At 32.3% G+C, this 27856-nt stretch overlaps 1 protein-coding gene across 4 annotated transcripts; it reads right to left on the reverse strand.

Moving 5' to 3' along the window:
* LOC111046605 (ATP-dependent RNA helicase me31b) lies at positions 1–27727 on the reverse strand. Of its 4 annotated transcripts, none has more exons than XM_022332187.2 (11): positions 27567–27727; positions 19711–20033; positions 17876–17948; positions 16396–16630; positions 13664–13807; positions 11999–12093; positions 11423–11545; positions 10901–11029; positions 9972–10152; positions 3708–3919; positions 1–2360 (listed from the first exon to the last, which is right to left on the reverse strand). In XM_022332187.2, the coding sequence occupies exons 2-11, from the start codon at positions 19788–19790 to the stop codon at positions 2292–2294; spliced, it is 1341 nt and encodes a 446-aa protein (XP_022187879.1). In that variant the 5' UTR covers positions 19791–20033; positions 27567–27727; the 3' UTR covers positions 1–2291. The 4 variants fall into 4 exon arrangements, with proteins under 4 accessions (XP_022187879.1, XP_039284691.1, XP_039284692.1 ...); XM_039428757.1 differs by lacking the exon at positions 27567–27727 and adding an exon at positions 27312–27477; XM_039428758.1 differs by lacking the exon at positions 27567–27727 and adding an exon at positions 27259–27466.
* Positions 27728–27856: the final 129 nt, after the last annotated feature.

The raw sequence follows: 27856 nt of genomic DNA on the forward strand, positions 1-27856 counted from the left end.
GATAATATCTGATAAATTCAACAGAATCTACGTAAATCAAAAAGTGTGTGTGAGAGAGATCGATTTTAAGACGTGCTAGGTCTTGATAGACCTATTGCACTAAACAGCATTGGAATTGAGAGAGAACATCAGAGTGAGAGAGATACGGAAGACAAGATAATAAGATTATGGAAGCTGGAAAATACAGACAAATTCCTTGAATTTCACAATATCAAAATAAGAATTTTGCAAGTTTCCATTCTATTTTTCACAATATTTTTTCAACAAAAATTATTACCATTTAAAAGTAAATGAATTCAAACTTGGAAGGGTTAAAAAGTGTTTGAAATTTGCTCAAATAAATTAACAGTAATTCCCGGTTCCCGGAGGAGACAAAAAATAAAACTACATAAAATAAAAACAGAGAAATTTGTTCTTAATGAAATAAAAAATACACTGGACAAAATTAAAATCAAATTTGAATTCATTTAAAATAAATAAGTAAGATGTTACTAATTTTTTTTTTTTTTGGTGACCCACTGAAATATATTTTTGCACTTTGAAAAGTTTTCCTCGAGAAGAAATGCATTAAATTTCAAGAATAAATTAACCTCATGAGAGGTTAATTTATCAGTTTCATAACAATTATTTAGAAAATGAAAATATAGTAAATCAGAGAAAAAATTCTGATATTTCAGTGGATCTAATTACAACTAATAGATTTGATCATTTATTTCAAAGTTTTAGTTATTGATTCAATTTATAAGTTGTGGTTGTTTTTCAATTTTGAATAATTTGAGCGATCCCATGTCATTTTTGTTCAGTTGTTTTTAAATTATCAATCAAGGTTAAAAAAACAATTTGTAGAGTTGAAAAAATTGTCAGTTCAAACTTCAAAATAGAATATTTATAACATTGTTTTACAACCACAACAGAAGGCACACTTATTTTTATTATATTTATTTAATTATCAAATTTTTAAACGATCGAAGTAAATCACAACATGATGAATTGCTTATCATTCATTACCCTCATGATCTTTATTTTTTCAATTAACTGAAATAAAAGGGGATCGCAACGCTAGTCTTGCAGTTGTAGTGTGGAGACCAACAAACAAGACCACATGACATGGCTAGCTGCATTCTCATGGCTAAGCCTTACTTACAGCAATCTCACTCTTCCATCTCTGCTTGCATACCCTTCACAACACTGCATAGAGAAGCAAAGCAAAAGATGGAAGAGTCGAAAATATTCGGTAGCTGCTGTCACTACCGAATAAAAGGATCTCTGTGATGATAAATCGTGCAATTCCACGTGGTACTGGTACCAGAGAACTTCACGAAAACATAAATAACATATTCAGACTCACTCATTCATACACTTCATTTTCGACTGAGTTTCTTTGAACTATGTTGTTGAGAGACTTGACTCGACGTTCACTTTCACTTTCGTTGCACGACACTTTTCACTCACATCGGAGTCGATGCTTGCTCTTCTTGTCTGCTGACTAAATCCATGAAAAAATAAATTCTCTTCTTTTATTTCACAGCTAGAAAGTCTTGTGCTACAATATACCTCATATTACGTACGAATCATTTCTAATAACAGTATGCTTATATACTCTTTACAAGAAACTAAGATATAATATTTACAATATTTTTGAAACCATACTGTGGAGCTGAACATAAGCGCGTGTACATGTTCCACTGGTTTCAACATGGCGGAAAACTGATTTGCGAGTTTGTTTTCCTACTATTCAAAGTGTAACTTATATAATAAAGGCTGTACAATGGATAATGACTCAAGAAAAAAATTTCTCAAATTAGAAAAAAAATTATCGAAATGCTAGGATTATTTTTCAATATTCAAGTAATATAGAATATGATTTACGAGATCCTTGAGATGTTAAATGAATAATTCATATTATATACCACTTGAAAGTAAATAAATAAATAGATGAGTATGTAAAAAAAAATACTGAGGGGAGAAACCTAATGAAGCTCCTCCAAGATATCATTGGTATTTGAATTTACGAAATTTCAGAACTGTTAATTTACGGAATGAGAAATTTCTTTCTTCTTCAATACAATACATTATTTTGAATTCACCGTGTATGGATATTGTTTTGTTTTCCAAAATGAAAATAAATCAAAATCAACATTCATTCACGTTCTTGTTATGTACACGCTATATATAATATAACTATATAGTATATATAAAATGTATCAAAATTTTTCGATGAACCATAGTCTCTAAGAAAGTTTTGTTTGTTTGGCGGGCGGCAGCGCATATCAGAGAGTATTATGCTCGTTCTACTTGCTGACGTTGGCATCCTCAATACTTTCGTCGAGTTTGGCAACATATAGATCCGGATCAATCACCTGAAACAACAAAATGACATGTCATAGCTATAGCAGTTTGGCAGGCAGAAATCTACAAGAAAGTCTCAACTTCGTCTAACATGACAGCATAATACTGGCCTTAATCTAAGGGTCTCTTCAAGCTACAAATCTGCCAATCAGATTCGTAGCTTATATTTAACATAGGGCATATTTTAGCGTAGCATAGCTAAGCGTGAAGAGGTCTATAATCATCTTTGATCAAATAATTGTGATCTACGAGGAAAGTTTGAAGAGTTTTCAACTTGACAAAGAAGATTACCAGCTTACATGGAAAAGATTTGGTGTATCTTTTTTATCGTATTTAGTTTCCCACTGAAATTTCATTAATTTTGCATGTTACAGTAGTTAGTAAGTCGATATCATGTGCTGCGTCTGCTCGCATCAAACCGAAACTTGTTCAATTCCACCATGGTGACTGAGTGTGCCTTATAACAACACTGTGGGTGACATTATGTCAACAGTATGTTTGGCCCAAATACTGTATAGGGCAGGTTACTAAAGGTATTTTCACATAACGCTACGCTGAAATACGTCTTCGAAAGACGTAGCTAACATTGTAAGCTATATCAGCGTTCACATCAGCGTAGCGTAGCTTTCAATTTTGGGAGATAGGACGCCTAAGTCTTCTGAAGACGTATTTCAGCGTAGCTCAGCATAATGTGTAAAATTGAAATGAATAAAAACCAATAGATGTGAAGAGACCATAAAGGTAGGACATGCATGATAAAACATGTGTTTACATGCATTTTTATCATACACACACACACACGGTCATCATGCATGTTTTGTCATCAGCAAGAGGCTTCTAACATAAAATAAACAACCAATAACAATAAATAAACCACTGTAAAATTGCAAAATAATTGTGATGATACAAATATAAATTTAAATCTCAAAAATTTTGCTCGAAGCGTTCCGCTATGATGATACAATTAATGACATGAGTATATGCCATGTTCATGCTTGTCCTACCGTTAGTGGCCAGGCTAAGTGCCGGTTGCACAACAGCCGGTTAAATTTTAACCGTGATTAATTTCATAAAAACCAATCAGAGAAGCCGTCTTTTCTAAAAGCCTTCTCTGATTGGTTCTTATGAAATTAATCACGGTTAAAATTAAACCTGCTGTTGTGCAACCGGCACTTGGCCTACTAAAAATGCGAACCCAAAATAATTTACAGTACTTCAAGAGTTGTGAAAAAGTAAGCTTGACTTAATGAGCTTCCTATACCAAATCAAGAATATCTCTTTCCAAATGTAACAGTTTTTAATAACTGATCAAATGTAAAATTGCATTTTATTTGGTTAAACTCTTTCACTTTACTGACCTTTGGAATTGGCTTAATTTCAGTGCCCAGCTCCTGCTCAATACGATGCAGAGCGAAACGGTCCTCATAGGTGATGAGGTTGAGCGCTATTCCCAGGTGACCGAATCTCCCTGACCTACCAATTCGATGTAGGTAAGTTTCCGCCATTTTGGGAAAGTCAAAGTTGATGACCACATTCACTGCCTGCACATCGATACCTCGGGTGAACAAATCTGTAACACAAAATTCATTCCATCTAGAAAAAATTACGCTTCAACCAACTTACATTCTACTCTACAATAAAAGAGTACCGTAATCATAAAAACTCGGAGCTATTTCTTCCTATGAGCTATGCAGTAAATAAGGACAGTCGACTGTTGTCAAACATTTGGTGCAATGAGTTGCAAACGATTGGAGCTATATAAGTAACGCACGAGATGACACTTGTTTTCTTGGCTCATGGTGCCAAGGACCACTTTTATTGAACTTGCTTTATGCCAAAGTAAGTAGGTTGCCTTCTTACAAAATCTTGATCCAAGGTTCAATGTTCACTTTTTCTTTGCAAGAGATCAATTCAGCAGGAGATACAAAAATTGTACCAAAGAGATTATCTCGATAATGTTGTTACACATGAAATACTCACATTCATGAGCATTGCATTTTCATATTAGAAACAGAATTTTAAGCTCAGACAAGATAGTCTGAGTAATAGTTTCATTTATTTACTTTTGAACTATTCTAGTTTTCATCTCGAATTTAAAAATTACAATTTTATGAGGACAACGGGATAGTAATGGGGGTTCCTAAGTCTCTATCCGATTTCTTGTCCAACAGTGTTGGAGCAGTATTAAGACCAAGAGTCTTTTTTTTTTTAAGATTACGTCCTAAAGACTCCAGTCATGGAGTATAAGACAAGTCATGTTATTACATAATAATTCTAACACTAAGTAGTTCAACCTAGTTTAGGTTTGAAAGGAATTCTTGTACACTATAAAAAGCTCTATCAACTAAATATTTTTTAATTTGTTTTTTGAAAATCTTCAAATCATCATTACTTTTCAAGATTTGAGGTAGCTTGTTATAAAATTTCCTACCAATATAATCTGGTTTTTGTTCAAATAACCTACAATTGTGACCCATTATATGGTAATCTGCTCTGTTTCGCGTATTATACTCATGAACATCTGAATACTTTCTCTATACATCTGAGTGCCTTCTTTTGAATCTTAAACACCCTGTCCATATTTTGTTGAGATGAATTACCCCATACTAAAATAGCATACCTTTTTGTTCAAATAACCTACTATTGTGACCCATTATATGGTAATCTGCTCTGTTTCGCGTATTATACTCATGAACATCTGAATACTTTCTCTATACATCTGAGTGCCTTCTTTTGAATCTTAAACACTCTGTCCATATTTTGTTGAGATGAATTACCCCATACTAAAATAGCATACCTAATATGAGATAGTATAAGTCCATGGTAAGCAGTTAACAGTAGTTTTTTATCATTCAGCCTAGCAAGCTGCCGCAGGACAAATACCCCAGATGATATCTTATTACATATCCTCTCAATGTAAGGATGCCATGTTAATTTCCTGTCCAATAAAATTCCCAAGAATGCTACTTTCTCTTCTTGGTCTAATTCATTTTCCTCTACAAACACATTTATTTCTCTATCCTCTACTGAATTATATTTACTTTTGAATTGTAGGAATTGACATTTCTTACTATTTATTGTTAATTGCCTTTGCTTCAAGAATTGGACAATTGACTGTACTCCAGTAAAAGCATTTATTTCTAGACTATCTAATAAATAATTGTTAAAGATAAGCGATGTGTCATCAGCAAACAACAGAGCTCTGTGATCTTTTAACTCTTTTGGTAATTGGTTCACATACAACAGAAACAGTAAGGGGCCCAGAATTGAGCCTTGAGGTACTCCAGCCTGGACCTCCAGTTTTTGAGATTTAATTTTTACTATTTCATTCCCATCCACCTTGGTAAGCTCAACACACTGGTTTCTACCTATGAGATATGATTCAAACCATTTTAGTTCTATATTTCAGAATCACCGCTCTTGAAAATTGGCAAAATTTTTCCTTGTTTCAGATCATCAGGGAAAATACCCTGCTCTAGTGAAGTATTAAGGAGATGCAATAAAGGGTCCAGTAATTCATTTTCACATTCTTTTAAAATTTTGCTTGAGACCCCATCCAAACCTACTGTTTTTTTGTTATTCAAATTTTTTATTATTCTTGACAACTCATCTCTTGATAATGGATGAAATTTAAATACCTTTTCAATTGGCTCAGCATTTAATGTAGTTGTATTATAAGTATTAGTGTTCAGTGACTTTTGGAGATTATATGCAACCTGTTGATAATATTTATTGAAAAAGTTACAAATGTCTATACTATCATCCATATAATTTCCATGTTCATCGATTATCCTAGGGACATTAGTAACTGTATCCTTTTGAGCTGCTCTCCTATTTCTATTAATTACCTCCCAAACAGCAGAGTTAAAATTGGTACTAGTTGTTAATATTTCAGCTGTTTTCTTACACTTAGCTTTCCTCACTTCTTTTGCATAGTTTTTCTTTAGACATTTGTATTTGACTCACTCGGAACATCCCTCACTAATTTAAATTCCTCATAAGCTTCCCTAACAATATTTCTTTGAGTAAGGATATCTTCAGTTATCCATTCATCTACTTTGTTTAATTTACTTTTTACTTTGACTTTTTTTATCGGACAGCATACACTAATGTGAAATCTTAGAGTATCAATGAATTGCTTATATTTGTAATTTAGGTTACGACTGTTATAAACACTACTCCAATTTTCTTGAAGCAGTTTCTGCTTCAAACAATTTATATTTCCTAGCTCATATTGCTGAATTTCTTTCACAAAAGTTTTTTTGCTTGGATTCTGGCCCTGCAACTTAACATCTAAAATTTGATAGTTATGATCTGATAGATCTGAGCTACCTAACCTGACATTACAACCTTCTATATTTGTGAGGATATTATCAATAATTGTCTGTGAAGTTCGAGTTACTCTTGTATATTCGTGGACCTTAATTTCTAAATTATTCATATTAATAATATTTCTAATATCCTCTGTCATTTTATCCTGCCTGACAAAATCGGTATTGAAATCTCCTACTACTATAACATTTGTGAAACGAGCGGTTGTAATTTCCAAAAGTGTATGGAGCAGCTCACAAAATTTTTGCCAGTCTCCATTTGGTGACCTATAGATACCTAACACTACTACCTCAAATCGATCATCAATTTTTAACCTTAGTCCCGTCACCTCTAAATCCATCTCAACAGAAAATCTCTTAACAAAATCCAGTTCATAAGTTTGGGTATGTTTAGCATTGCTAGTGAATATACATACACCACCACTTCTATGAGCTATTCTACAAAATTCTGATCTCAGTGAATAACCTGGAATCCTAACTTCATTTATTTCCTCTATTTTTAAGCCATGCTCTGTGAAAATAACAATGTCAGGATCCTCCTGTTTAAGAAATACTTCTAATCTGTCAATTTTGTTGCGTAGATACTGAATATTTTGATGATAAATACTAAAAACCTTACCATCTTGTGCTACTCTATCTCTAGCATTTGTAGCTATTTCCCTTTCCCTGTTTTGAGCCAATTTACTAAAAAATCGTTATTTGTTTTTTTGACTGTTTTTAAACCAGAGGATTGCAAACGGCTTTCAATCAGCTCTGCCAATCTATTACAAAAGATTACTTTGCCAGATCGATTTAGATGCAACCCATGATTAGTGAAGTTATGTCTTTTCAGCCTTTCATTTAGAAAACAAATCCCCAGTTGTTTAGAATTCTTATTTTTTAGGCTGTTGATTGTATTATGGATTGATTTGTTTGTCGAATGATTGCTTCATTTAATTCTGGCCTATCAAACCTATTAGGAATAGTACTTATTATTAAGTTTGTTTTTTTGCTGAGTGGCACAATTTCCTTGATTTTTTCTGTTACTTGAGGAAGATGATTCAAGTTAGGTTCATTTATATTATTTGAGCCACCCAGTACAATTAGATAGTCATTTTCATCAAAGTCTTTAGTTTGTTCCCTAGCTGACTCTACAACTGCATTAATTGATGCACTTGGCTTGAAAAAACATTGGACATCAAATTTATTTTTTAATCTTTTATCAAGGAGATCACTGCAATCACGTCCATGACTGGACGTCAGTAGCAGAACTCTCCCTTTCCTATCTTTATTTCCCTCAGCTATATTTTTGGTTGCTGTCTTCAAAACCTCACTGTACGTTTTATTTCGACCATTTTCAGAGCATTTCCCATCATTTAGGTTAGATTCTATTTTTTTGCATTTGGACGGAGGTTCTATCATACATTTAGTATTATCAAATTTAGATTTTAGTTTCTTTATTTCCTCCGACATTAGACTACATTGATTTTTTAGATTTAGTATTTCTTTTTTATGGTCTTCATCTTGTAATTTTATAATCAGTTCCAAAGATTTAATTTCTTCTACCATCCCTAACCTTCTTCCTCAGACGTTTTTAAAGTTACTTCTAATTGGTTTTTTAAATTAGTGTGGCTACTTTGTAGTTGAGCAACTTTTTCGGCTAAAGTAGTTTGAAGAACTGGGGTTTTTGGTTTTGGCGTTTTTGAATTTTGGTTTTGGGAACGCGTAAGTACTCCCGCAATGTTTACATTTCTATTATTAACCTTCGGTGTTTTACTTGAGCTCATCTTCCTATCTAAGAAATTATATTACTTGCAATAATAATAAATGATTTATAAATGATAGGATTTTAATTTGGTTATAATTTTAGTCAAGTAAACTATCTATGTTTATTTTTAAATCTCGAAAACCTAACCTCAAACTAACCTCTAAACGGTGTTTGGCTTTTTAAAATAGAATTAAGAATTAAAATCTAGAACAAAATGATAAAACGTGATCAAGAAACAATTAATAATGAAATAAACACAAAATTTTTACTTATCCGTGACTATTTATAACACAAAATCTTCCAAAACCCAGGAGCGAAATTATGAATGACTTTCATTCACAACCTCCTCATTACATGACACAAGACAAACCTATTGATATTTATAATTATGAATCACAAGTAAATACTAAAGTTCTCAATTTAGATAGAAATGAAATTAAGTTACATGTTAATTTACTTTCAAATTTTCATCCCTAAGCTTTTGGTTTCAAGCTAAGATTAAAGAAAGAAATCATATAATGGTAGTCAATAATCAAAGTGATTGAATGAACTCCATTCAGAATTATTCAAATTAACATTAAAATGTCCACTTAAAAATTCCCACTTTAATATTTATGGTAGTAAAGTTTAGGACATGAGAAAGCAGTCACATTAAATGTTAGACTGTCATCACAACTCACGCTCCGATTGGTTGTCCAAGAGATAGTCCAACATCCCCACTCACGTTCCAACTCGACTCGAGTGGGCGGATGAAATTGGGAAGTTGACGAGTCGGGTCTTTAGTTTACCCGACTTGTCCAACACGTCCGTGCAACATCAACAACTCCATTCACGATCCGATGTCGAATCCAATATTGAATATTAGACCTCAAATTGGATAAGAAATCGGATAGTGAGTAGCCCGCTTAACTTATCAATGAAGGGAAAGAGATTAACTTATACTGTACTCTGAATAGAACAAGTTGAGACATATCATAGCCACCTCTAATAAAAGGCCCTGGCCTACGATATTGCAACGTCGCCTAGAACCTAATACACGATTGGTGAAAAAGATCAGCTGGTATTTTAAAAAATCTTTTTCACCAATCATGTATATTCTAGGCCTACACTGCGACGTTGCAATGTCGTAGGCCAGGGCCTTGTATTAGAGGTGGCTATGGACATGTACAAAATCTACGTTGCAGAATTGTGCGAAATTGTTATCTTTTCACACTAGCCAATATGAGTGGATGTGTTCAACATGACAAGACAGTCAGTGAAATGTCGTATCATTGAATCTAATTCAGTTTAATGCATGCAATACCGCACAATTTGTGTATTTTGCCCAAGTCTCAACCTGCTTCATGACCGGACATCAGAGTGGATAGCATAACATATAAATTGTATTCCTTCATAACTCTACCTTCATTGTATTATCATTCATCCCATCACCTAGGCTCAAAATAATTCTAGAAAGTCGCCTTTGTAAAATAATAAATAAGTGATCAGAGTATAAAAGTTGACTGATACTGTAGAATGTTCTGACAAAAATATTGGTAAATTACCGGAGCAAACAAGGTTTCTGCATAGACCAGCACGGAAGTCGTGGAAAACTCGATTACGGTGAGCCTGTGCCATTTTCGCATGGATGTAGTAGCAGCAATAGCCGAGTTCTGTGATTTTCTTGGCAAGTAATTCCACACGCTGGGTCGAGTTGCAGAAAATTATGCTCTGGTTAATTTGCAGCTGCAATTAGAAAATAAAAATTGATCAAAAACAGGAAAAATATCATTTCATATCAATGATAAATAAATCCATCAATACACAAGAACGAAGAATAAAATGACACAGTTCAAATTTTCTGCAATTTGAGATTAACTTTCATTCTTCATTAATCTTATTCAAATAGAATGTATAAGTCAAATAAAAAATTAATCACAGCAGCATGATGCAAACTAGTTTCTTATTTCCAAGATATAATAGAATTTTAGAACAAGTTTATTACCGAATCAAATAAAAATGATTCAATCATATCGCGATATCGGTTCTACAAATAATTCAACTTCTTACTTTCACGGATTAGGTATTATTACTTGTTCCGAACGTCTGTGCCTCCTAAAATCAACCTATCTCCAATTGGGACGTCCGCGATCTCTTAAATAATAATTATTAATATTCAACAAATAATTTATTAATATTGGTTTTCCGACCCGAGTACAGTCTATCTATTTGAACAATACTGTGTTTTCTATGATTTTGCCAACATAGTGAATTCAAAATCGTTCATTCACCATTATCTAATAAAGATTAGAAATCGTTCATCAGAACGAGGAGTGAGTTTTCAAGTATCTTCTCAAATTTGAAATAACTTCAAATTGGTCTCGATAATAAATACAAAATTAGCGCAGTTCAATCAAATGTCATATTATAGTGAACTTATTACAAAAATTCAAATTTAAAATCGGTTCATGATTATAGATTTCAATTTACATACCTTTGAGAATAGAGTATTTAGACAGTGAACCTTCTGTCTTTCTTGGACAAAAGCATAATACTGTGTTACTCCTTTCAATGTGAGTTCTTCCATCAAATTTATTTCATATGGTTCTTTCAAATGCTTCTCCTGCAAGATAGAAAAAACACGAGGTCAAGATTATGTAAATCAAATAGTTACTGATGATATCAATAATTAAGTTAATTGATATTCAAATAAATCTGCGATTGATTACATCTACTAATTAATCCATCAGATTGTTTTCTTTATACAAGCACAAATTAAAAGCTTATACATAATAAACAATAATAGAGCAAATTCTTTTCACATTTCAGGCACAATGAGAACGGCATTCATTCAATTTCAAAACAATACTATCAGTTGACAAGTTTTATTCAAGGATTTACTTCGAGTGAACATTTTTCAAGTTCAACAAATCCTTGATTACTGACACCCTTTTTAAAAAACGAATAACTTAAAAAACGAAAATATTAAGGGGTTATAACTGGATGACAGACATACCATGAATTGTTTGACGGTGAGAGGGAATGTCGCTGAATACAACAGTATTTGACGTTCATGAGGAAGCCGAGAGATGACATGGTCAAGCATTCCCTTGAAATCTTGCGATAAGAGCTTGTCGGCCTGTAAGCATAAAGCAAAAATTATAAATTGAACCAACGTAAAATTAAAGATTTTAATTGCAGTTCAATTTCTTATTCACTAAAATTTCTGAACCCCCTGAAATTATCAAACAATATCAAAGTTCAAGATGTTACCAACATTACAGTCAATTGACAAAATCATATGATACAGCAAGGAATAATTTAGTTTTCATAGTGATTTCAGACTTCCGTCGCTTGTATCTTGCCGGCCGGATTGGTCTAGAGGTAAGAAACGTTACAAACTTCGGTCTGCTAGCACCGCCTGGTTCGTGGGTTCGAATCACGCCGATGGCATGGATGTTTGATTATCTCATCATCATAATAGTAAGGTACTCTAAAATCTAGCTCACTATGAAATATAATTTTTAGAAAAAATAAACAATACGGAATAGTGAGTTCAAAATTTAAGATAAATATATGAGACGTGACTCACCTCATCCAATACTAAAATTTTGCAATTGTCCATGTTAGCAACATTTTTGTCCATCAAATCTAATATTCTGCCCGGCGTGGCAATGATAACATGAACTGCAACAGAAACATTTGAAATAGAAATTTATCTTAATTTCAACTAAATAAAACGTTGAACAAACAATGACAATTTCAAAATACAACGCTTGCATCACAGTCGGGCGCTACCATACCTTGAAGATGATCTACGTTTCTGAATCAGATTCTATGTTAGCCTACTTGTAATTGTTTTCGAGATACTGGAAATACTTATTAGAACTCATTGGATGCAATGTACTAATCACAATGACATGGAACTACCAATATTATTGAAAAGCTAGATTATTATTTCAAAAACATTCCAGATTCCAGGACCATTCAAATTCGACATTATTGAAGTTCACAAATTTTGAATACCAATATAATTCGAGAACTCGCATGGAAAAATCTTGTGTGGTGCACTCACACAACTTTCCTTGCCGTTATGAAAATTGATCCCCTGACGCTAGTGTTCACGCGCATCTCAAGTCGACTATATTTAAAGATCTGAGCCAGCTGGTCACAGGACAATAACGCTGGAGACACACGAGGTCTGCTATCTCTTCATAGTGAATGATTTAATAGAATCAACAGTTGCCAAAAGTTTGCATTTGAATAATCACATTTTCTCGAATTTCAACTTTATTTTCAAATTTAGATGAAAATGTTACTGAACATTACTTGTAGAGATTTTCATGCTCAATATTTTCCACTTGAATTTTCTAATTTAAATTGTATCTGAAGCCTGATAATTGGGAAACTAAAATTAAACTTTGCATAGATGGGGCGGATCTCCTGAAATTTTTACAGATATGGGACTTGTGGCAGTTGATAAAGCTTATTAATGACTATTTTCGGTATAAATTTGAACAAAATCGTAGGAGCCGTTTTCGAGAAAATCGCGATAAACCCTGTTTTTGACAACATTTTCGCCATTTTAGCCGCCATCTTGAATTGCATTTTATCGAAATTGTTCGTGTCGGATCCTTATATTGTAAGGACCTTTAGTTCCAAATTTTAAGTCATTCCGTTAATTGGGAGATGAGAAATAGTGTACACAGACACATACACTCATACACACACACACACACAGACCAATACCCAAAAACCACTTTTTTTGACTCAAGGGACCTTGAAACGTATAGAAATTTAGAAATTGGGGTACCTTAATTTTTTCAGAAAGCAATTACCTATGGTAATAGGGCAAGGAAAGTACAAATAGGTGATTCTGTATCATACATTTACTTACATTTTACATGCTGATATCACTGAATTATTCAAAACGTTATATCTCAGAATGAAATAAAAGATCGTATCCATTCACACAAGAAATTTGTAAACCATAATTGATTTCGCTTCATAATCTTATAAGAAGTTTGCGTTTTCAATTAGACTAGTACACATGAACTGTACAAGTGTATTTCAAGAACTTGAAACTATAATACAATAAATGAATTATGTATGAAAAGAAAACTGTATCATGCGATGTTACCGTATTGTTTACCATTTTTATAAGCAAAATAAGTATGATTCAATTTGAATTGATTAATTTTCAATAACAGAAAATACTAATTTCCACAGTCATTTGTGACGAATTGAGTTAGCTCACCTTTTTGATAGATCCTAAGAATGTCGTCACGTAAGTTTGTTCCACCAGTTGTCACCATTACTCTAACATTCATATGCTTAGCTAGTTCTATACATATTTGACTTGTTTGTAAGGCAAGTTCTCTGGTTGGAACTATCACAAGTGCTGAAATATTAACAAAAATATCAGCTACGGTTACGGTATATGTATATACAAAAAAAGGAAAGAGTAAAAATATCCACAAGATCAAGTTCAACTTTAAATCGTATGTTTCAATGTTCATCAAATATCGTAACTTAAAATTACACAGATGAGTGTTAGTTAATAAGCTTGATAGCTTGACTAAAACCACTTTGTAGAACTTTCAATAAAATTGCTAAATTATATGGTGGAAAGTGGTTTTCGTTTATGAACATAACTATCTTTTCAAACTTATAAAAACTACATATTATTCACTTTATAAGTCATACCAACTGACAGTAAAACCAAATAATATATAGCGATTATAAAAATGAATGCAATTACGATTTTCATCTGTCAACTTCAGATAGCTTAAAAAAGAATTATAAACTTAACTTTTTGTGTACCGTAGTTGAGAAGTTGATATTGTGGTAATTATTCATATTAAATAAAAAGACTAAGAAATTGTCAAAAACCACAGATTTATTGATAGTTAGAAAACTCAGAGTTTATCAGAGATTGACAATGGTGTAACAACCGAACCCGGTCTTTCTAACTATCAATAAATCTGTGGTTTTTGACAATTTCTTAGTCTTTTTATTTAATTATAAACTTAAAACTCAAATGCAGAGAATGATAGTTTCTACTCAGTAATTCAATATATTCAGTCCATGACCGGCAGTCGCCAGACTTCGTTAAAGTTTAAAAAAATTAAAACACAAATAACTTAGATGGCTGCAGACAGTTAGATTCATGTAAGTGGAAACTCAAACTATGGAACAGTCTCAAACTGTTCCACAAGTCTACTGGTTTCATCCTTTCTCAATGAGTACAGAGGGTAGTTGATGAGTTTCTCACCGAGCCTACAAAACTTCCTACATACTCCAGCTCACGAACACAAATCGGCAGTCTGTTGAAAAGTTTTAGATTAAATTTAGAGTATGAAAAAGCATTCATGTGCTTTTGACAGTCTGGAGTAGGACAGGTCAATGTCGTTTAGTTCTGTAATATTACATTTTTTCTCGATTGGAATCGAATCTTCAATTCGAGATCTATAAAACTTTATAGTAAATATCAGAGTAATCGATATACGGACAACTTTTTGACTGAGAATTTATCGTAAATGATTGTGTTGCATGTTCCATGGTGTCACCGAGGCTGAGTTGACAGAATTAACAGATAAATGGATTATTTAAATAGAGATGATATATAAAAATTTAAAATAATAGTTTCAAAATAAAGTTTTATTGAGAACAAATGTAAAATGTGAATTCTAAACTTGTAATTTATACATTTTTGGTGACGTGTCCATGACGTAGACACTGATTTTGAGATGTGGTTTTTGTTCTGACGAGGAGGCTTTCTCTCTAAAAATGATGGCTGGCTGCGTGTGTTCTAATTTTGTGCTCTCTGAATATTTTTCTGTTTAAGTGAATTATTAATGTTTTAAATTGAGTTTTGAACAGTTTATAGTGTTCTATTTTGTCTATAATTAATTGATTTGTGTGTCTACAAGCCTATAGCCATTGTTTTTCAACTATATAAGTGGATAAGTATTTAGCTCGTAATGATTTTAGATGCTTAAGCGTGTAAGATATTGTTCTTTGTGTATTTGTGTAGTATATTGCCAAAATTCTTCTGAAGATTATAAGTTGATTTGCTCTGAAAACTGGATTTCTCATTCATAGGCGATAGATCCATTCATAGTTTATCAAGAATCTATTACGTTGGAGCCGATAACTTTCATTAGGTTAATAGGTGAAAAATGCTATCCAACCGAATTAGGAGAAATTGGTAGCACGGCAGTTCCAACTCAAACACTTAAGGCTGCAAATATACTTTCTACTTTAGGATAAAAAAAAAAATAAATAAATTAAACTTTCTACTCGTGATATTTTTTGTGAAGTTTTTCGATTTGTATATCATCAAGCTATTAAAATTAAATTTTTTTCTCAGGAAAACATTTTTTCTGATCATTACTCTTTGAGATATGAGCGCATAAAGTTTTAATTTTTGAGACAGAACATTTCAAATTCGGTAAGAGATAAATCCATGAGATTTGGAGGATAGATTCTTCATGGTATTGTTGATCTAGTAAAACAAAAATTTTCTGAAAATATAAATATTTAAGATAGTTATTCAATTTATTAAAGATAACTTTTAGTTGAGTTATTTTTGGTAAATTGAATAAGTTTTTCAAAAATTGATATTTTCAACAAATTTTGTTTTACTGGATCAACAATACAAAAAAGAATCCATCCTCTAAATCTCATGGATTTATATCTTACCGAATTTGAAATGTTCTGTCCCAAAAATTCAAACTTCAGGCGCTCATATCTCAAAAAGTATTGATCGGAAAAAAATGTTTTCCTGAGAAAAAAATGTCATTTTGATAGCTTGATGATATACAAATCTAAAAATATCACGAGTAGAAAGTTTATTTTTAGCCTTTGCACAGCCTTAAACGTTTATTGGGAAAGTTAGGTTTAAGTTTTTGTCACTAAAAGAATGAATTGTAATTCTTCAATATCTATTTCCTTTCAAATTCATAAAAACATAAATAGTCAGCTTACCTTGTATATGATCTTTTGATGCATCAACTTGCTCCAGGACAGGTATCGAATAGGCACCAGTTTTGCCAGTTCCGTTTTTGGCACGCGCCAAAACATCTTTACCGGATAACGCAATAGGAATGCTAGCTTCTTGAATAGGACTCGGTTTCTCCCAGCCTTTCTCGAAAATACCCATAAGCAAGTCTCTTTTCAGGCAATATTCTTCGAATTCATTGCCCTTTGTGTCTGTTACGTCCTGTACAACGAAAAAAGAATAAGAGTGATAATTATAGTGGATTACTCGTAGTTCAAAAAAGTAGATTCAAAATCAAACCTAAAAATCATTTCCAAAAACTTGGGAATGAGAAAGAGGGGGTTGAATGACAAAAATACATGTTATTATAATCTGATGCTAACTACAATACGGTACTGTATAGAAAATTTCTGTTGGAAAGAAAAATAACTGTGGATTATTTTTATAAGAATCAGCCCCGGTTACACAAAATCCTGTTAAATTTAAAAAATGATTTAATACCACGAGAACCAATCAAAGAAGGCTTTTTTGAAGAGGGCTTTTCTGATTGGCATTTAATCACGATTAAAACTTAACAGACTTTTGTGCAACTGGGCTCTAGTGATCTAATTCTTCCATCCAGATGATGAAAGTCTAGAATGTATTAAAATGAAAGCTAGTAATAATAACACTGCTATCAGATATGTTTCATATCTTCTCCATATTAAATAAAACACAATATGTTGCCCTTTCTACTTTAACCCTGCATTACACGCGGCTGATCTGAGAGATCAGAAAGGGATATTTTGCATCGCAAAATTTATCGGAGTGGCAACACTGACTTCAGCATTCCATTACCTTTCTAACTATGATTGAGGAGTGAGTCAGTCCAGTTGTTATTGTTGTACATCATATTGAAGTCTGCCTATACAACTTTTGATCTGTGAGATCACCGCGTGATCTCAAGAAGCCATGCGTATAAGAAGCCACTATGCTTGGAACATTCTCGTATGAGATGCCAGAGTGATTGTACTGAGGATACTTTTTTACTTTTCGACTTGATGACTTTTTGACAATATATACTCATAAAACATAATCATTGAATCATCTTCTATCAATCCAAGACCTCCAATATACCTTATCTGTCAAGAAATGAGAGAAAATGATGATTTTAGAAGGAGTGATCTGTCAGATCACCGCGTGTAACATACGATAGAAATGGGCCGCGTGTAATGCAGGGTTAATAAATGTATTCAAATAGAAAGACAATAAAAATACGGCAGTGAATTTATATGTCATTTATGATTATTAAATTGAAATAAATAATTATTCAATTGATATTTTCTCATTTAGATTGATTTACATTGAAAATTAAGAACTGAAACTATATATTCCAGAGTTAAGAAAGGTTCAACAAAATATTCTTTTGTGAAAGAGACAAAATGATAAGGAAAGGAGGTTTGAAAAGTTAGAGGAGTTTCCACTCACACTTGTCTTGATCCTTCTGTCTGGTGGAGGTAGTCTAAGCTTTGATTTCCATCCTACTTCGTTTTCCATGTCCCTGTAAAAAGAACCAACACTGTTGCAAAAGTTGAACCCTAAGGCTTGTATTACATTAGGCCATCAGGCTGGCACGCTAATGATACACTAGAGAACAACCATTGGCCAATATACAATATGCGCGTATAGCGTGTGTAGAGCAGCACGCTGTGAGTCACCAGGATTGGTTGCCGGACTGGCGACTCTTTAGTCCGTACAAAATAACTTTTGACTTGGGAGGAACATGCGCAGCAGAGAAAGCATACAGCGGGAGGGATACAGAGGCGAGATGTTGCCGTTTTGAAGCGGCCAGCGTTCTCCAACTTCTAGTGACTGTTCATGTGCTCATGCTACACATGCAAAGTTTCGTGTCTAAAAGCAGTCAGCCGACTGACAAATTGGCAACTGCGCTTCTACCTATGACTCTATTAATTACTGTAATTGGCTGATCTCCCTCCATTTCTCTGCGCCGCATATTCCTCCAAGTCAGAAGTAATTGTGTATGAACTTGAGTGTGATGAGCGCAATAAGAGCCAAGTGCGGCCAAGTGTCCGCAACTCGCTCGGTACTTAGTACCAGCCGAGAATGGTGGCCTAATAAAACACAAGCCAAATGCTCTCTAGAATAAAGTACTATAAAAGAGCTGAAGAAAAGTATATTAAAAATAATAATTTGAATGTTTATTTGAAAATGATCAAGTGTAAGCAGCTTTATAAAATTATGAAAATACCATTTAATCATTTTGATAAGTCTACTTGAAAGATTAATTACAAATAACAATATTAATACCTTTTTTCATTTTTTTCAGAGACCACTAGTTTTGGACAATAGATACTCGCCAAGCGTTTGTAATTGTCTCGTCTTAAATCAAATAAATAGGTACTATAAGTAGTAGGCTACTTTGTAATTTATAAAACACATCGTGCATAACTCTGCTCACCTAACCTTAGAAATGAGCTATAATGCATAAGCGACATGCAGCAAATTCATTATTCCAGTCTACTCAGAACATCTCTTATCACGCAATAATATGCTTATAGTTTAAAATAAAACTTTCGATAATAGATAACTATGTGAAACTTAGAAAATGTCAACTTCCATAAGAAGCAACCTACGGATTAAAAACTATTCTAAATTCTAAATTATGCAATCAAGTAATAATAAATTTAAGATATATGGTACAGATCAGAAATTCAATGTTTCTAGAAACTTTGAATAGCACTGAAAAATGGATTAATATTATTATAAGTTTCACCATATAAAACCTAGATTGGGATAGTAAGTAAATCGTAAAAATAGAAACTCAATGTTACTCGAAACCAAGAATAGCATCAAAAAAAATGATGAATTCATTCATAATTTTTAATAAAGCTTCATCATATTAATAAAAAAAATATGCAAAACTTGTAGTACCCTTTTATTAAAGCATTTTAATGACTAGTTAAGACATACTTTAGCCATTTTCGAATTAAAATAAACAAGTTGATACTAGATCAAATTGATTATTTTTACTTCAACTTGAAAATAGCCATAGTAGGTCGAAACTAGTCGTTAAAATGTTTTAATAAAAGGGTACTACAAGTTTTGTATATTGTTTTTATTAATTTCAATAGAGTAGCCCATATAAGTGAAGTAATTTTAAGCTTCATCATATAACACCTAGATTAGGGTAGTAAGTAAATGAAGTATCAAGTAATATTATCCAATTGGATCAGTCAGTTAAGAAAGTGAAGAAAATTACAATATAGAAACAAAACACACACATTACAGATTGATATGCTTACAATTTTCCGGGTGCCGTATTGTTCATTTGATTTTTGCCTTGGAGCGCAATGTGATTAGTTAGATGACTCTCCGTCATCATCGTTAAATAAATCACAGATCACTATATAACACAGAAGCCGTGCAAAAAACGGCTAAAGTCTTTCTGTTATTATTATATACACAAGAGATGGAACACGCACCCAATCTCTTTTATTAAAACAAGAAAAACACTTCTATAATACACGCTAAATTTAAAATTTGTAAACGAAATGTCCTCGACTCTGCTATCTCATGTGTATAATGACTCGACCATCACTGGGAGACAATTCACTCTGTTGATACGCTGCAACAAAAGAAAATTGTCATTAGTTCATTTTTTTAAATAAACTATTATTTATCAATAGACTAACATTTTGCAATTGCTCATCTGTAATTAAAAAGCTCCAATTTTATTCATGAATATTATAATTAAATGTGTAGTAAATGCAAGAGAATGGATAGATTTTTCAATCAGATTGGAATTATTACCATCAATTTGGTTTTATGATAAATAATATTGTTTCAATTTTAACTCAATACTACAGGATAGGTGTGGCTGGCGGTTTTAGACCAAGGTGTATAATGTAAGCTATATTCTAAGTAATACTTATTGTAAACTATTGTTTTTTTTTTCAATAAAGCACTTTTATATCTACAGGATTGGTGAAAAATATGGAAACAGTTTATCTTTTCTTTTACAAGGTTTATTTGATAGTAGGTTTCATTGAACGATTCATTAGTATGTTTGAATTTGAATAACTTAATAACGGTTTAGATATCAATGTGCGGTTTTCGCCATTCATTTTCTCTTCAAATTCTGTATCGAAATAAGGTATCATATGAACACCTTCCCATTAAAAAAATGCAGTAGGATTAAAAATGTCAAATTCAAAACTATTTAACATTTACAACATATGCCAATAATTTAACATTTAATTGAATCGATTGAAAAGTGAAAATAATCAAATGATATCAAGAAAGAAATAAGTGAAAATTTCTTCAAGCAGCCTAGAAAGATGTACAATATCATTATTATTTAATATGAATATTAATTTTTCAAATACTATTAACTAGCACAGGAAATCATTGGACAGTATGGCATTTCTTCAATTTGAGAAGATAAGGAACAGACCATGGACAGGTGACCGCTTGTTGACTGGACAACGCGATACCAACTTGCATCTGAGTGATTTCAAAGTTATTAATGTTCTTTTACAGACAATAGCGTATCAATAATATTGAAGCAAAATAAATCGAGGCAAGAGGATGCTCAACATTAACCCTTTCCAGTCTTTCTTGTTCAACTACCATCTGCTCTACTTCACACAATATAATTTCCGTATAATATAATTTAATCAATTACACAATATAATTCAAAATTTCATATCAAACTCAAAAATCAGGAACACTTCAAACTTGTATGAACCAAAAATTTAAATAAGCCTAAATGTCGAATTATCCTATAATGTGGGGACAGTATTAGTGCATATTGTCAGGAGAAACAAACATCATTGACATGAACATGATTTCACACGTGCATCATGAAATAAATTGGGAGTTGGGAATCACACTTATCAACTTTTTAAAATGATAATCTTTATTCATTACGAATTTAAGATTCTATTTTGAAAGGTATCAACTACTCAATTACAATTCTTCCTATATTGGTCACTACAGGATTTTCGAGCATGCTGACTGTCTCTATCCTATTTTTCCCCTACTTCTATTTGAGGAAGTTATTCTCTCTATTAATTTTATAACAACACTTTTAAGCTCGATATTTAAAATAAGCTAATCAAATGATAGTAAATATAAATTTTCAAATTACAATAGATACTTTGCTGCCGCCACGTGTTCTTTCAACATTCGAAAACTATTTTTATTTTACTCTAAAATTTATTTTTTCAAGTTTGGAACAGTCTATTGGATTATTTTTTATTTATGTGATTATTGAGTTACTAATTTAAAATTATCCAGGATTGAATTGAGGTATCAATTTAAAATAACTATTCAATTTTCCATTTCTGGATGGAGGCTACAAGAATCTACACGTTTGTCCTGTCTTCGAAGCAAATAAAAGCATTATGTTAAAGGTATCAAATTAATTCAATATTTAGAATTTTCAATTATTATTTAGCCTGAACTCAAATCTAATACTTTTTAGAAATCTATGAAAGTTTAGTCATTCACTATTAAATATACGAAAATGTTCCAAATAACGAATTTGAAGTCTATAATATTTTAGGAGTTCTAACAAAGAATGAAATAAAAAGAAGAGTATTATCTCAACCCTAATTCCCTATTGGATAGCACAATTGAATATACTATATTAGAAATAAATTTGAAAAGAAACCGACAGAATTTACCTTTTGTCATGAAGTCATTCGGAACAGAAGGGTGCGTACAGTGAGACCGTTATTACAAGACTGGACAGAATCAAGGATTCCTATTGACTAGCCAACAGTAAAGCCAAAAACAAGAAATTGCCTGACAAAGATAACGAAGTTTCACTAGAGATAAACTAAACCCACCAATCGCTTCAACAAACAGCTTCGACAGCTATCTACTTCGAGTAAAAATGAATTCAACAATTCAGAGAGAATTAATTTCTTATCATTCACTAAATATTCTTCTATAGTATTTATCGGGGAACCAACATCCCTGTATCAGGATAACATAACTCGTGATGAAAAGGGTTAACATTGTGACTAAAGATTGATTGATATATTCGATCAATTTCTATAAGAATAGGTTGGCTGATTCAAAACTATCAAATTTTTAATAGATGAACAAAGTCATAGCAGTAATCAAAACCAATGGCGAAAAAATATGATTCTAGATTTTTCGACCAGTAGCACGAAAATCCAATAAAATTTAACCGCGGTAAAATTATATAATTCAACAGGAACAATGCCAGGAGAATGTATGTGACAATGAGATTTTATTTCAAGGTGGTTTTAATGATTCATACAATAAGTAGGTACATCATTAAAATGATAGGGAGAGAAAAATAAGGTAACCTTGTACTATTCCTCTCCCAAATTTAGATAAGGTTACAAATAGTCCGAAATGAGTTAAATCTTAATTCAATAGAATATTGTTGATTGCAACTAAGATAAGAATTTTGTTTAGAGCTTATTTGAATAGCCTAATAAATAAGTTGAGGGTGATAACCAGTAGAGGTTTGGGCTTGTGCGTAGGAGAAATAATAATTGATAAATAATTTCAACGTGGTTAAATTTAATAGAATTTTGTTTAATGCAACTAAAATGAGAATTTTGTTTAGAGCTTATTGGAATAGCCTAATTAAAAAGTTTAGGTTGATGACCACAAGAGGTTTGGGCTTAGGAGGAATAATAATTATCAATTAATTTCAAGATGGTTTAATTTAAAATAATTTTGTTGAATGTGTAACAGGATGAGAATTTTTTATAGAGCTCATTTGAAAAGCAATTGAGAATAGAATTAAGAAGTTGAGGGTGATGACCACAAAAGCTTTGGGCTTGAGCGTAGGGGGAATAATAATTATCAATTAATTTCAAGATGGTTTGATTAAAAATAATTTTGTTGAATGTAACAGGATGAGAATTTTGTTTAGAGCTTATTTGAAAAGCAATTGAAAATTTAATTAAGAAGTTGAGGGTGATGACCACAAAAGCTTTGGGCTTGTGCGTTGGGGGAATAATAATTATCAATTAATTTCAAGATGGTTTGATTAAAAATAATTTTGTTGAATGTAACAGAATGAGAATTTTGTTTAGAGCTTATTTGAAAAGCAATTGAAAATTGAATTAAGAAGTTGAGGGTGATTACCACAAAAGCTTTGGGCTTGTGCGTAGGGGGAACAATAATAATTGATACATAATTGCAAGGTAGTTTTAATTTGATATAATTTTGTTTAATGTAACTAAGATAAGAATTTTGTTTAGAGTTTAATTGAATAGCAATTAAGAATTTAATTAAGAAGTTGAGGGTGATGACCACAAAAGCTTTAGGCTTGTGCGTAGGGGGAACAATAATAATGGCTCATTTAAAATTATTTTGTAATAATTAAGCCTGAACCAACAAATAAAAGAACCTACGATTTTAATTTGGGGCTTTAAATAGCTTTGAGAAAGCCTCTACTCAGCTACATTGATTCATTGAATAACATTTTTTTCAAGATGTAAACTGTAGACGAGATGTGTTACAAAAAGATTGCAGAATTCGACTGGTACATTGATATTACGAAACATTAATTCTATGTGGCTGACTGCTACTGTACACTCATAAAACCCATAACTGTCAGTTATCTAAAGCGTCACTCAAGCAGTCAGTCTTGCAGTGGGAGACCGGACAGATCATAACTTGTAATCTAATGTGAGTGATAACACGATTGCTCAACGAAATCAACCACTTCTACAAATCTACATTGCATTTAACTATCAAATATCTAAATACTAAGGGCGGCTGCATAATTTCCTCTTTTAAAATTGTTTTTACAATACAACGCATTTTATGAATCAGAAAAAATCTATTTCGTTTCAACAAGTTACTCCCATATCCTTAAACATGTTCTGAAAAATCATCAAATCATATTGCTGGAATCCATTTTAAATACATTGAAATTTTGCTCTTATCATGACAATCATATCAGGCAGAAATACTTTGTCTATTGTTCATGATATTGATTAATCTTGCAGGGTCCTCAGACAGTTAATATGAATGTAAGATTAAAAAACTCTACGTGAAGCAGCTAGGAAAAAACTTCATCATAATGCCTGCTTTGCTTAAAAGAGTCTAGCCTACTTGACAACCGCTAGAAACCAAATTACTAATATTGATAAGGTATTCCACCTACATTAGTTAGATACTTGATTCTTCGTTATTGACTGGAAAACCAATGGGATGAAAAACTATAATAGTATATTCAATAATTGAATATTGTGAAATAGGAGGACTTTGGTGCTGCCGCAGATCAAATGTCACTTCTCAATGGACAATGGAGCAGGACTAGAGTTAAAATTCATCAATCACCGTTGTCAAGACTGTAATTTATTTTCAGTGCACTTGTGATCACTTATATAAATATTATTGAGTAGCTGAATATTTTATTTCAGTTTTAGATACTAAATACTAGGTATTAGTAAGTTTTTTATTACTTATTTCAGTTTTAGTATCGATTGTAACAATTAAACTAAAATTTGGTATTATCGACATTTTGGTATCAGTACTGGTGCACTCTTCTCCCAAACAAATTTGATTTTTCACTTTTTTTCATTTAACCAGTTTGTATCAGTCTTTTTGTTCTTCAACCGTGGGCTCTGGCTAAACAGTTCATGTCCCTGTCTTTTGCGTGTATAGATTGTAATTTGTAAAATACTGCATTTTTGAATTTATTTTAGTATTGCACTATTGCCAGAATTAAAAATGTCATGGGAAATTGTTTGGTAATTTAATGGTCGATAATGTGACTAATTGCAGTCAACGGTCTTGCCGAAATCATATCAACTTTTTGTTAAAAATTCATTTTTAGCATAGTTTGTAAAATATGTCAATAGATATCCAATTCTAACTTTTAACTTTTTTTATTGCATTCCTCATCTTTGTAAGATTCAACTATTCTAGTAGGCTACTAATTAAAGCGACAAAGAAAAACACGTAAAACAATTAGAATAGTTAGAATGTATGATCTGTGCAAAACTTTTTTATTTCACCTACATTAATATCTTAAAGTCCCCAAAGATGAATTCCACGGCACTTGAACTTAAGTGCAGCCACTCATATATCAAAATTAAAAACCAAATAGTATAATACTACTGCAGTATCTCACAACCCATATTCTAAAGTTTAAACGTTATAAATTGTAACAAATTCTACAAGCTGCGACATAACACATAATTGGCATTCAGAAGCATTAATATAGGTCTCCTATAATAAACAGGACCAGAGCCTACAAAAAAGTGACTTTCCTGTGTAGTGGACGAGAGGAAAATAGAAATTAACGAACTGGGATTTCGACATAGTAAGACCCTCCCCAACAGCTGTTTATTGATCAACTAAAATTTGTATTTGAAATTTCAAAAAAAGTCCACCAAATACGGCGGTCATTCTTTTTTTTAGACTCAGGTATATAGGAGAGCCTGATTAGGCTGGTCCTACATTGGAAGCGAATTTATCTTGACCGAAAGATCTGTTCTGGGCGGGCTTGGAGGAAACAAAGCGCCGTTCACCCACCTATCAGCCAGTGAAACGAAATGAAAAAAATATTTTTTAGGCGGAGTTAGGACTTCTAAGTCCTTTCTACCAATCATCCTCAAAGTGTTCGATCTGGAGAGAAGATTCGTGACTGAACTGGGCTGACCACATTCAAATTGTTTTTTTTTTTTTTCAGTCGCAAGGAAGCTTTTTATTCAAGCCAATAAATACATTGATGAGAAACAAATTAGAGGAAAGCTGAATTTTAGCACGGTGTTAATAAGCATAGTACAAAGCCTGGGACCACAGAGTCCCCATATAGTTCCCTTTCTTGCTTGCTCTCCTCTCCAGGATCACTCCAAAATTCGAAACTGCAATGGTTTTATAAAACGAGTTTATGTCAGTTCCAAATCAGGATATCAATCAGACATTAATTTTATCCTTCCAAGGATGAATAAAACTACAATCAATGTCTCATAACATTTTATCGTAAATCTATTTTTCAAGACGTTATTTCCATACACAGCCAGAAAATTAAAAAAATTCAACTTCATATTTTTATATTTTGTCTAATAACAGTTTACGCTTCCGTTTTTCGAAAAAAATATTTTGTATTAACGTTGTTATCTCGTTCTAATGCTTTTAAAATGATGTAACATAAGTTATTATGTTAACATAATTATATAAGTAGGTAATATACTTTTTGATGTCCTATAATTCTAATTGTCCAGTTGATCTACACAATGTGATTTCCGCCGTTAAATCTAGTGCGAGGATAACGTACATTGTGCAGATTAGAACAATCAAGATTAAAGGACATCAAAAAAGTATGACTTGAATAATTTTAAAGGTCTTGAAACGAGCTACAGGTCTATAGGTAACTTTTTCGAAAAACGGAAGCGTTAACTTTTATAATACAAAATATAGAAATATGAGGTTAAAATTTCCCGTTACACTCGTGGCTTGTCCGAAAACAAGCAATGTAGGAGGGGAGAGTTTAGAGACTGGTTGCTCTGGTCTAACTACAATTTTAATTTGATAACCTAATCTGACAAAAAATACATTAAACCTACTCTCATAACTCAATTTAATAAGCGTCAACAAGGCATTTTTATTCTTGATCAAACTATAGATAAGTTATAACACGGAATACTAAGTACCTAACCTAGTCAAATTAGAAAAATAGCAAATCATCACCAAGCTTTTCTCCATAAGTTGTTCGGGGTTTAAATCAATGTGATTCAATCGTGGTATAACAACCCATATTTGGTCACTTAATTTAACGCTGAAGCATAAATAATTTGTCACTTTTATAAGTAGGATTGTGAATAACGGAATTACATCCAACATACCCGACCTTCAATAAGCATAGACTACTCCGATTTGCAGTACCATGATAACTCACTTTCTTTCATTGAACATCAAATCCTGGAATTAATGTCCATTAGAAACAGTTGAGCTCTCGAGATAATCTTTAAATTAAATCCTCAATTTTTGAAAATTCTATCTTTTCAACCAAAAAAGCCAAGGAAACAAGCATAGCATCAACTTCAAAGATGGCGTCTGTACAATGCCTATGCCATGAGCAAATAAGCAATGATTGAAAGTCGAAATTTCTCTTGCGTTGAATAATTAATTATAGATGAAATAAAGTTCTCACCTTTAAATTTAGTCGACGCGATATTCAGAGAAATTGTGGACTTGGAAATTTTGTCTGAGAGTCACTTTCTCATAACATACAACGTAGCAAGATCGAGCAGCTTTTGTAGTTCTAATTTTATATACGTACAATACAAAAGCAATAGTGGTTTAGTGGATAGAGGGATAGCCTATATATAGATATACTGTGAATGTTATCCAATCTCCCAAAGCTATAACTATAGAGCAATAGTCATATAGATCGAATCATCGTTGCCGATTCTCCTGTTCACGAAATGCAAATGGCGCTCA

This window comes from Nilaparvata lugens, chromosome 5 (assembly GCF_014356525.2).
Source record: "Nilaparvata lugens isolate BPH chromosome 5, ASM1435652v1, whole genome shotgun sequence".
NCBI classification, from domain to species: domain Eukaryota; kingdom Metazoa; phylum Arthropoda; class Insecta; order Hemiptera; family Delphacidae; genus Nilaparvata; species Nilaparvata lugens.